Source organism: Lactuca serriola, chromosome 7, assembly GCF_051521515.1.
Source record: "Lactuca serriola cultivar US96UC23 chromosome 7, Lser_US96UC23_V15, whole genome shotgun sequence".
NCBI classification, from domain to species: Eukaryota; Viridiplantae; Streptophyta; class Magnoliopsida; order Asterales; family Asteraceae; genus Lactuca; species Lactuca serriola.
In genome coordinates, this window is record NC_136414.1 from 69,577,095 (window position 1) to 69,588,605 (window position 11,511).

Genomic DNA, 11,511 nt, shown 5'->3' on the forward strand with positions numbered 1-11,511 from the left:
TATGAAATTGAAATTTTTGGGACCATAGTTTTGGATGTTACATCAATGAATAAAAAGATACAAATTCACAGCTTAGTAACTTACATATTCACAAATGAATACAGAAAAACACATATTCACAGGCTTACCAAATTTTGCTGAGACATTTCATCAAACACTTTGTGTGCACCACATACATCAAATCCATAATCACCATAAAACATCACATCTAACCAGATAAATAAGAGCATCATCATATTTGACATCAAGCAACGTTGTTTAGTTCTCCGACGAGGTTTAATGTTGGTGGTTTGATGGTAAGAACAAATGCAAAACTTAAGAGGAAAACCATCAAACATTTATCATATTTGAGATTAAGAACATAAAACCGAATGTGTAACTCGAAGGACTCGGAACGAGATCTCTTCGGAACTCCTTTAATCTCGTCAGAAGTGGTAGTTAGCCGAATCTAACCGGAAAAAAACACAAACAAACCAGATTCGGTGACATCTGATGCAAATCTGGTGTGATCTGATGCAGATATGGTGAAATCTGATGCAGATCTAGTGGTTCATCGGAGTGAAAGAGAGAAATAGACGGATACGGTTGTAGATCTGGTGAAGTGGAGGCGGAGGATGACAAACAACGTTGTTTGGTTCTCTGGTGAGGTTTGACGGCAAGAATATATCCAGATCTTGAGAGGAAAAACAACAAACATTTTCCAAATTTGTGATAAATAACACCAAACCAGATGTGTAACTTGAAGGAATTGAAATCAGATCTTGTTGGAACTCCTTCAATCTCGTCAGAAGTGGTGGTTAGCCGAATATAACTTGAAAATGCACAAACATATCAGATTCGGTGAGATCTGATGCATATCTGATGAGATCTAATGCAGATTTGGTGATATATGATGTAGAATGTTGGTTCATCGGAGTAAAAAAGAGAAACAAATGGATACGGTCATAGATCTGACGAAATGGAGGTAGAGGACGAGGAATGTGAAGTCTTTAGAGAAGGTAACGTCGCCGGAGTTGTTACGGTTGTAGATCGGACCAAGGCAAATGAACATGAGCGGGATGGAAGCAAAGACGGTGCCATATCTAACCTCAAAATGCACAACACATCACATCTAGTGAGATCTGATGCAGATATGGTAATATCTAATGCAAATATGATGGTTCACCGGAGCAAAACAGAGAAAGAGATGGATGTGGTCGTAGATTTGGCGAAATGGAGGCGGAAAAGGAATAAAGCGACGTCGATCTTCTAGTGGAGGTGCTCCGCTTTCTACGGTGGTGCTGTTGACGACAATAGTTGGTGGTGGTGGTGTCGCCGACGGTAGTTGTGGTCTTTGGGTTTGTAGTATTAAAGTTAAATTTACAAAAATACACTTATTGAAAATGGTTCTTAACCTTTAGTGGTTCTCATTTGATCTCCCCCCCCCCCCCCCCTCTTCTCTCTCTCTCTCTCTCTCTCTCTCTCTCTCTATATATATATATATATATATATATATATATATATATATATATATATATATATATATATATATATATATATATATATACTTTTTGTTTTTCTACAACTTTACATCTTGTTTGGTTCATTTTAAGAAATTTGTTAGCTCATATATATATATATATATATATATATATATATATATATATATATATATATATATATATATATATATATATATATATATATATTAGACGTCTAGTTCTTTGTAGTTGGTGTTGTGAGCTACTTTGTATGGTAACCATTTTAATAGAAGGTATTTTTTTAAATTGCAAGATTACAACACAAACCAAGCAATTACAACATATGCAGTTAGTTTTTTTGGTAGATTTAGAAGGATATATATTTTATTTAAATACCTTGTTATGCACCTCCCAAATACACCAAAGTACATGGTTGTAAAGAACGTTCGATGTACGTTAGTCGGTGGACTAACGTTAATAGATAAATCGGGTAGACGGGGATGAATCGGGGACCATAAATTGTTAATTCATAGAAATTTTTTAACAAATTAAATATGATTAATATTATAACAAATTCGTAAATACCACTAATATCTTAATAAAATATGTTAATATGATTAATGCAATTCTAGTCATTTTGCAAATAGGTTCTATTGAAATAAATCTTTTTCCAAGTGTTAAAATTTCATCATTTGTACTGTTTCGCTCTACGTGTAGGAAGAGATTAATCGTTACGTAACTTCTAGTCGGTCAGATGACACCTAAAGATTAATTGGAACCTAATCGTAATTTTTACAACTCTGCTAAAAAAATACCATAGATAATGGCTAGAAGTATTTCAAACATGTCTGTGAAATAATTATTGTTAATTTAATAAAAATAAAATACAATGATTTTAAAAATTAATAATAACTTTTTGTTAGCTTTTTGACTAATCGTCTAATATATCTACGAATAAATTGTGGTCAGTAGTAATCCTTCATTGCTCCATATATGCGGCCGTTTGTTTTCACATTGTGCCCGCTTAACATGGAAGGATATTGTCTTCTTTGACAATGATTTGGATTTGTACGTACTTCATAATCATGCATATCACAGCCAAACAAATAAGTGAATAACCAAATTCAAATCAATAATCTTTTTCTCATTTACGTTCTTTTATCAAATGTACACCCCCCCCCTCCAAAAAAAAAAAAAAAAAAAAAAAAAAAAATTAAGAAAATGAAACACACACATTTATTATATATATATATATATATATATATATATATATATATATATATATATATATATACACTTTTATTTTAATTTATTAATTTATTGTTGTATAAATTATTATATATTGATTATACAGTATTTTATTTTATTGTTTCTCGTTAGAAGATAACTTAGTCGATGGCTCCTGCAATTTACAAATGATAGTATATCCCTATCACTCGTTTTATTTAAAAACCTTTTAAAGAATGATTGTATATTTAAATAGTGTATATATTAAGCTTGTATCAATTTCACTATATGCTTAGTACTAATGCCTTGTACTCTTGTTATCATCTCGTTAGTGCTTTTTAACAAAATCGTGTTATTACAAAAAAGTATATTTTAGTAAGGTTTTTCATGAAATAAGTCTGGACACAAGATTGATTAAAATAGCAACAAATAATATAAAACTAAAGGTAAACAAATAAAAATGATATCTGTCAAATGAAGTCCCAAATTAGGCTTACACGCAAAGTCTTAAAATAATTATAAATTGTAAAGTTGACTTTGATGTTACAATGTTTCACAAAACACGGGTGCCTACATTTCTCAACATCCGAATGGAATTTTAAAAAACTAATGGGTTTTATGAGCATTTATGACTAAATTCATGTCATTTTCGTTCAAAATAGTTTTATAGTTTTAGAGGAATAAAATGGAATAAAAATATTATGCTATTTATCAAACAGTGATGAAGCCATTTCCATATCTATAAATACTGTAAGTACTTTGCATATCATTATACAAAACAAGCTACAACACTTTCCAACTATAAGAAGCTAAAGCATTAAAAAATGGCTTCAAAAGCTTTGGCAAACATATCTTTTCTTCTTATGTTCAACCTTCTTTTCTTCACTCTCGTATCTTCCACTAGTACCCCAAAAGGCTGTCCACCTCCACCAAAACCTCCAACATCACCAGGGTGCCATTATTGTACATCACCATCAAAACCTCCGACACCTTCAGCACCTCCAACACCTACAAAACCTTCAACACCTCCAACACCTACAAAACCTACAACACCTTCAACGCCTCCAACGCCTACAAAACCTACAACACCTTCAACGCCTCCAACACCTACAAAACCTTCAACACCCCCAACACCTATAAAACCTACAACACCTTCAACGCCTCCAACGCCTACAAAACCTTCAACGCCTCCAACGCCTACAAAACCTACAATACCTTCAACGCCTCCAACACCTACAAAACCTTCAACACCTCCAACACCTACAAAACCTACAACACCTTCAACGCCTCCAACACCTACAAAACCTTCAACACCCCCAACACCTACAACACCTTCAAACCCTCCCACGCCTTCAACACCTTCAAACCCTCCAACGCCCTCAAGCCCTCCTAAAGCCACTTGCCCGACAGACACTCTCAAATTGGGTGTGTGTGCTAACTTGCTCAACAACCTTCTCCCTATAGTCATCGGAAACCCATCAGAGACACCATGTTGTTCCCTCCTTTCCGGCCTTGCAGATCTTGACGCTGCAGTCTGTCTTTGCACTGCCATCAAAGCTAATGTCTTGGGAATCAACCTCAACGTTCCCGTCTCATTGAGTGTCTTGCTTAACTATTGTGGAAAGAAGTCCCCATCCGGCTTCCAATGCACCTAGATTCTAAAAACTTATAATTATAGATTGTTCTATTTTGGAATATGTTTTCTTATGTTCAATATGATGTAAAGAATCAATTACCATATGATTCAAGAATAAAGTTGTGTACTATATTTTGAAAATTTTGTGACTATTACAAAATATCAATTCCTAAAAACTCCTAACAAAAAAATAAATAAATGTAATTACTATACTTAATTTATAATATAATAAATTTTGAAGTTACGGTAATTTATAATTTTTCAAGAATTTTTTTTTGAAATAAAAATAAGAAAGTTGATGAATTTTTTTTTTGCAGCAACAAACACTTACTGTATATAAAATAAGATTAATTTAGCGGGAATTAAACCTGTTTAAATACTTGATTAATAAAATATAAAACGAATATTTGGGGTTTAGGTTTTGGTTGTCTCTTTTGTGTAGTGGGATGATGAGTCAGCAAGAAAAGAACAAACAAATGTGAAAAATGGTATGGTGAGGACTCCGATGCTCAGTCACTGGTGATATTTATATCGAGAGATTGCTTTCATTTCTGTGAACATTTTAGCGAAAATCAGGAGGAACAGCAACAATTTATTTCGTAAGGTCGGTTAATTTATATGCAGTCTTTCCTTCTTTTATGTTCTTACAGTTCAAATCTATTTCCATTTTACTTCATCGTTGAACTTTCGTAATTACATTTCAACTCTTACGATTTGATCACAATTCCCAATAACATTAGATTTTCCTTTCCCCGAATTCTAATTCAACTTCATATCTTTGAAGCAACACTGAAATTCTACTGCTTTTGCTTCCAGTCTTCCAGGCCTGACAAGGTGATTAAACCATATGGAATTCTTCAATATACTCAAGATATATCGGGTTTTGTTGATTATCTGCTTGATATCTGAATTGGGTCATGGGTTTTATCACCCTGGTAGTTATCCTCCCACATATGTCAAAGGGGAGCCATTATCTGTGAAACTCAGCTCTTTAACTTCAATTGATACAGTAATCCCTTATAGCTACTATAGTTTACCCTTCTGTAAACCCCCAGAAGGTGTGAAAGACATTGCTGATAATCTTGGTGAGCTTCTGATTGGTGATTGGATCCAAAACTCGCCTTATAACTTTCATATGTACACAAATGAAACCGAGATCTTTCTTTGCCAAACAAAATCGTTATCCAGTGACGAGTATAAGCTGCTAACGAACAGGATTGAGGAGCTATATCAAGTTAATTTGTTCCTTGATAATTTGCCAGCTATTCGGTATGTTACTGATTACCCGAGGTGGACTGGGTACCCAATAGGTCTCAAGTTTTCTGATTCATATTATGTGTTTAATCACTTGAAGTTCACAGTTTTGGTTCACAAGTACGAAGAGATGAATGTTCCTCATAAGTACATGGTTGTAGGATTTGAAGTGGATCCTTGCAGTGTTAAACATAACCCCGAGACATTAACGAATTTGAAAACTTACAGTAAGTATCCATCTAAGATTGATTGTGAGGATAGCATAGTAGCTTTAAAGGAAAACGAACCCATAGCATTCACGTATGAAGTCACATTTATCGAAAGTGATATCAAGTGGTCATCAAGATGGGATTCTTACATAAAAATGGATGGAGCAAAAGTAGACTGGTTTTCCATCGTGAATTCACTCATGATCATCACTTTTTTAGCTGGAATCACTCTTGTGATCATTTTGAGAACAACAGTTAAACGGGATTTCTCAAATTTGAAAATTGTTGTAGTGGATGTCTACCGTTTTCCTAGCAATCCCATGCTTCTTTGTGTAATGGTGGGAAATGGGATTCAGATTCTTGGAACGACGGTTTTAACCTTCATTTTCGCCGCCATGGGATTCATGTCTCCGGTGTCCCGTGGCACTTTAGTCACCGGAATGTTAATCTTTTACATGGTCCTCGGAATCTTGGCCGGATATATCGCCGTACGTATGTGGCGGACAATCTTTTCCGGCGATCATAAAGGATGGGTTTCAGTTTCTTGGAAAGTTGCTTGCTTTTTCCCTGGTATCACTTTCTTGATTTTTTTTGTTCTAAATTTCCTCTTATGGAGTTCACACAGCACTAGAGCTATCCCGTTTTCGTTATTTGCAACCCTAATACTACTCTGGTTTTGCATTTCGGTTCCTTTATCGCTTCTTGGTGGTTACTTTGGTGTAAAGGCGCCTCATATTGAATACGAGATTAGAACCAATCAAATTCCTCGTGAAATCCCTGCTAAAAAGTACCCATCTTGGGTTCTAGTTCTTGGTGCTGGAACTCTTCCATTCGGTACCCTTTTCGTGGAGATTAACTTCATCATGTCTAGCATCTCTATGGATCGTGTGTACTATATTATAGGGTTCATGTTCGTTGCTTTGATCCTTCTAGTAATGGTGTGCGCTGAAGTGTCATTGGTTTTGACCTACATGCATCTTTGTGTTGAGGACTGGAAATGGTGGTGGAAATCTTTTTTTGCTTCTGGGTCGGTGGCATTGTATATATTCTTGTACTCGATATACTATCTCATTTTTGAACTCATGAGCCTAAGTGGACCAATCTCGGTTATACTCTACATTGGTTACTCACTCTTGATGGTCCTAGCCACTATGCTAGTGACAGGCACCGTTGGGTTCCTTTCGTCTTTTTGGTTTGTGCATTACTTGTTCTCGTCTGTGAGGCTTGATTGAAAAAACTAAGAAGTCGATGGGGTTGCTTTCTAGAAATTCAAAATTTTCTTTTCTGTTATGTAGTTTGTATATTATACTTTGATGGCAAGAACTTAGTTACTACATATGAAATTAAAGGAGTAGATGGATGATTGGTAGTTTGAATGCTGGTGTCTTTCGTGAATTGTTGTTTGTATGAATTTCAATGAAATCCGGGTTCCATTTTATGTTTGTGTTGTGTATATATACAACTAAAAGTCTAGACAATAGTCCGGATAAGTTTGATATTTTGTCAGGTCCGGCCTGATATTTCAGAGGACGAGACTGCAACAGGAGACTCAGTGAAAATAAAATATCAACACGACAAAAAAAGGAGAGTTTTGAATAGGAGAGACAAGCAAATGTTTGTACTTTTCTTTAGATTAAGTTAATTTCATTAAATTGTTAGTAGATTTTAGAATTTATAATTATATTTTGATTTTTTGATTTTCATTAACTCTCTTCATGATTAAGTTGACTTCAAGATTACAATCAAATATTACATTGGGCATATGAGATTCGGACGACTAATTTTATTTATATATTTTACGAAAATATCAACACCATAACTATATATATGTCCCAAAATTCGGAGGTACCCTGAAATCGGAGGCCTCGTGTGACCGCACCTCCTACACATCCCCGTGGCCACCATTGACTTGGTAAATTGTAATGGAGTGATTGTATATCTGATTATATATCATGAAGAAATTTTTTTCTGTTGATAATTTATTCAAGTTCCATATTTAGTCATTTTTTGCAATAAATTTCGGATTGTATCTCTACAAGTTGGTGTTGTGAAGTAGATCAGTTAATTGACTAATCATTTGGGTATTTGGCCATTGAAGATGGAGCCACACACAACTAGTTTAGTAAGGTTTAATAGAGGCTCTTGCAGGCAAAACACCCTCTTGGGTTTACGGGACAATATTTGTCAAGGCTAATAAAAGTTTAAAAAGAAGATCCAAATCTACTAAAAAAGATTGGGGAATAAATCTTTCTTTCGTTGAGTTGATGAGAGTTAGATTGCTTTTTTCTCTTGTCTTTAACGAGTGGCTCTAACTCGGCCTCTCAACTTTTCAAACCTTTCTTCTTTTGTATTTTTTCTGAAAATTTGAATTTTAGAAAAACACAACTATCATGAAAACTTGCAGAAAAACCAATTATACCAGAGTCATAGAAAAGATGGTTTTGCCACCATTGAGTCCAAGTTATACCATTTTTACTAAATCTATTCGGAAAAAAAAATCAAAGGAGTGAATTGTTAGCATAATAAGTTACTTGAGCTCTTTTTTATTAGGTCTTATGTTTTGTGCATTAGCTAGGTTAACCCTATATAACTTTCCTATTAATAGTTTTATCTTTCTTTCTCTTTACCGTTTTCTATCAATAATGTAACCTTATCCGTTTTCTATCTATACAATTTTCTTTCGTCGGTGTAACCTTAGCTGTTTTCTCTCCATATTATTATTACTTTTTGTAGATTGTTATTAGTTAAACGGTATCAGAGCTAGAATTGTGTTCGACCAGTCTTTTACGATTGTTATGTTTTTCAGATTCGTTTCTTTATTTCTTTTGGTTTGATTTGTTCGAATTTGTTGTTTTGAGGGTATTGTTGTTATTTCATCACTCTCTGGTTTAATTTGTTCGTTTGCCTTCAATTTCCTGCTGCGATTTGTTATATCGCGCCACGAAAATCCTTTTCATCGATATTTTTGTCGCAATTTGTGAATATCGTTGAGATCTTAGGTATGATTCCTGATTGGTTTCTTTATTTCTTTTGGTTTGATTTGTTTGAATTATTTATTTTGCTTGACTTGGTTGAATTGTTCGTTTGTTGCTATTTTTCTTATTTCAATTATTGTTGTTTCCGTATTTTGTGCACCGAATTTGGGCTCCTTGCGCCGTAATTTGGATTGTTTATATTGGTTTGATCCGTTTCGTGATTTCATTTGTTCGATATGCTTTCTCTTTTTTTTTTCCGATTTTTAGTGTCGTGATGCTACTTTCTTCTATTAGAGTTGATTTGTTTCGATTTTGGTTCTATCCATTTCGTGTCGTTATTTGTTTGATTTGCTATTTCGCCGTTTCTTGATTCGCGATTCTACTTGGTTCGATGAGGTTTGATTCGTTTTGTTGTTTATTCGTTTTGTCGATTTCTGGTCACAATGATCAAAATCGCGCCACAATTTTTCTTCAGAAAGCATTTTTTGTTCATCTTGGTTTGCCGAAGCTCTTGAAAATCTTGGTCGTCGAAAGGTTCCTACTCTTAGTATTCTTAACATTTTCGGTTGAATTCAGATTTTTTTTCGTTGACTTTGAAAGTTTCTTAAAAAAAGTTTTTGTTTTACTTTTGCAAGAATTTCACTTCATGTTAAGAACAATTATAATGCTTTCGTCTTATCTTCTTGTTACAAAAGTGGTTTTTTAAGAGTGTTAACGGTTATCTATTTATGCTTAGTGTTACAAAAAATATAGATGCGGTGCTTCATTTGATATTATTAAAAAATGAGATTTTTTTTAAGTTTTGGTAAATTTAGTTTCAGTTTCCGCTTTCGCTAGTATCATTAGATCTATATTATCTTCAACAATATTTGATATGGTTTTGTTTTAGCATTTCTTGTTTCACTTCGCCTTCTTTGTTTGTTTCCGGTTAGAAATTCCATTTTTTTTTGTTTATAAAAGTATTTGATTCGGGTTTGTGTTCATTTTGTCATATTCTCTTATGTTCTAGTTTTATTTCGCATCTCTATTTGACTTTTACTTTTAGTTTTTTTTTGTTGGATTTTTTTTCTTTGCTTTTGTATCGGTGTTGCTCCTCTTTAGCAAACTCTCAATGCTTATTGCTCAAGCATTGTGAGTGTGAGGGGGGAAAGAGAATAAATAGGATTTGGTTCATTAGCTTAGTATGATGCAACTTTGTATATTACGTTTTCTTTGTTGTGATGTTTCCTCTAGTATATTTGGGGTTCCTTTATTTGGTTGCAGAAATGCAGATTTGGTTTTGGCTGCTTTCATGTAAACTGTTTTGTTTTAGCTGATTTCATGCAGATTGTTTGGTTTTTGCTGCTTTCATACAAATTGTTTTGATTTAGCTGCTTTTATGCAGATTGTTCTGAATTACTGAATCTATTTTATGCTCAAAACATTGAACAAGCGTTAAGAAGCGAAATTCTAAAACTCTAATAAAATGAGTATAGACCTAATTGTAATATCAAGACCATACTTGTGAAGGTAGTAAAGTTAAAAAAAAAAAAAAAAAAAAACAAAAAAAAAAAAAAAAACAAAAAACAAAAAACAAAAAAAAACCCATATAATATGGTGTTGTATTAGGGGAGGTTGATATAATCTCAAGAAATTACGATACTTGAAGTGGTAAAGTGCATTTTTGTGACAAAAGTGAGTCAATCATTTTTACAACCTGGGGAATATGCAATTCTTGACAATGAATCAAACGATCTGAATTAGTTTAGCTTGTGCGTGATATGTCATGTTTATGTTATGTGCTAGAAATATGTTATGTTGGTGTGGTGTGAACTTTAGGGTGTAATCTAGGCTAGATGTTATGCTATGTCATGTTTATGTTATGTGCTAGAAATATGTTATGTTGGTGTGGTGTGAACTTTAGGGTGTAATCTAGGCTAGATGGTATTTATAATGATATATATGTTATGAGGTGTTGTTAAACCCATGATAGATGCTAGACTAAATGATCAATTGCTCCAAATTGGATATGTTGTGATGTGTGTCCCTATTTGTGTATGGTATATGTGTTGGAAATGTTGATGCTCTATTGTGATAGAATTATTTATGGTGTATTTCACGCCAGAGAGCTTATGTGATGATTTGGTATGAATAATGATGATAGGTGCATACTAGTGTGACGACTATTTTTTAAATGCGTTGTAAATAATGTTTGCATGCTATTTCTGCAATATTAGTGTTGTAAAACTCACCGATTTGGCCGAGTACTTGTCTGAGTACTCGCTACTCGCCCCGAGGTGAGTTACAGAATTCGCGTACTCCTCGATCAGCCCTTTACTGAAGCGAGTAGTGTTGTTAAACTCGGTCAACTCGGTGACTAATATGTATAATATATTTAATGATTCATTATTTAACACAAACATGTGATTATTACTACATATATATATATATATATATATATATATATATATATATATATATCTTAAATATTCAATAATTATTCACAAAGTGAGACCATTGTGTGTTTTTCAGTTTGTGTATTCACATATATCTAATTTTGTTTTATATATTTCAATTAACTTATGATTTTAATTTATGATTTTGACATATATAATTTTCCTAAAAGTATTTCTACATGAATTACTTAATTTGAGTACTCTTCGAGTACTCGCTACTCGGCAGTCGGCTGAATAGGTACCGAGTAGCGAATTCTACAACTTTGAATATTAGATTGTCAAAGATGTTAGGAAAATCACATTCTAGTGATATAT

At 33.5% G+C, this 11,511-nt stretch overlaps 1 protein-coding gene and 1 pseudogene across 2 annotated transcripts; both read left to right on the forward strand.

Moving 5' to 3' along the window:
* Positions 1-3,464: 3,464 nt before the first annotated feature.
* Positions 3,465-4,464, forward strand: LOC145061428 (uncharacterized). Its single transcript, XM_079008894.1, has one exon. The coding sequence runs from the start codon at positions 3,512-3,514 to the stop codon at positions 4,340-4,342; it is 831 nt and encodes a 276-aa protein (XP_078865020.1). The 5' UTR covers positions 3,465-3,511; the 3' UTR covers positions 4,343-4,464.
* A 326-nt stretch (positions 4,465-4,790) lies between these two features.
* On the forward strand, positions 4,791-7,162 carry LOC145062714 (transmembrane 9 superfamily member 11 pseudogene; annotated as a pseudogene). Its single transcript, XR_013687694.1, has 2 exons — positions 4,791-4,927; positions 5,140-7,162. The product of XR_013687694.1 is annotated as a transmembrane 9 superfamily member 11 pseudogene (transcript).
* The last annotated feature ends 4,349 nt before the right edge of the window (positions 7,163-11,511 follow it).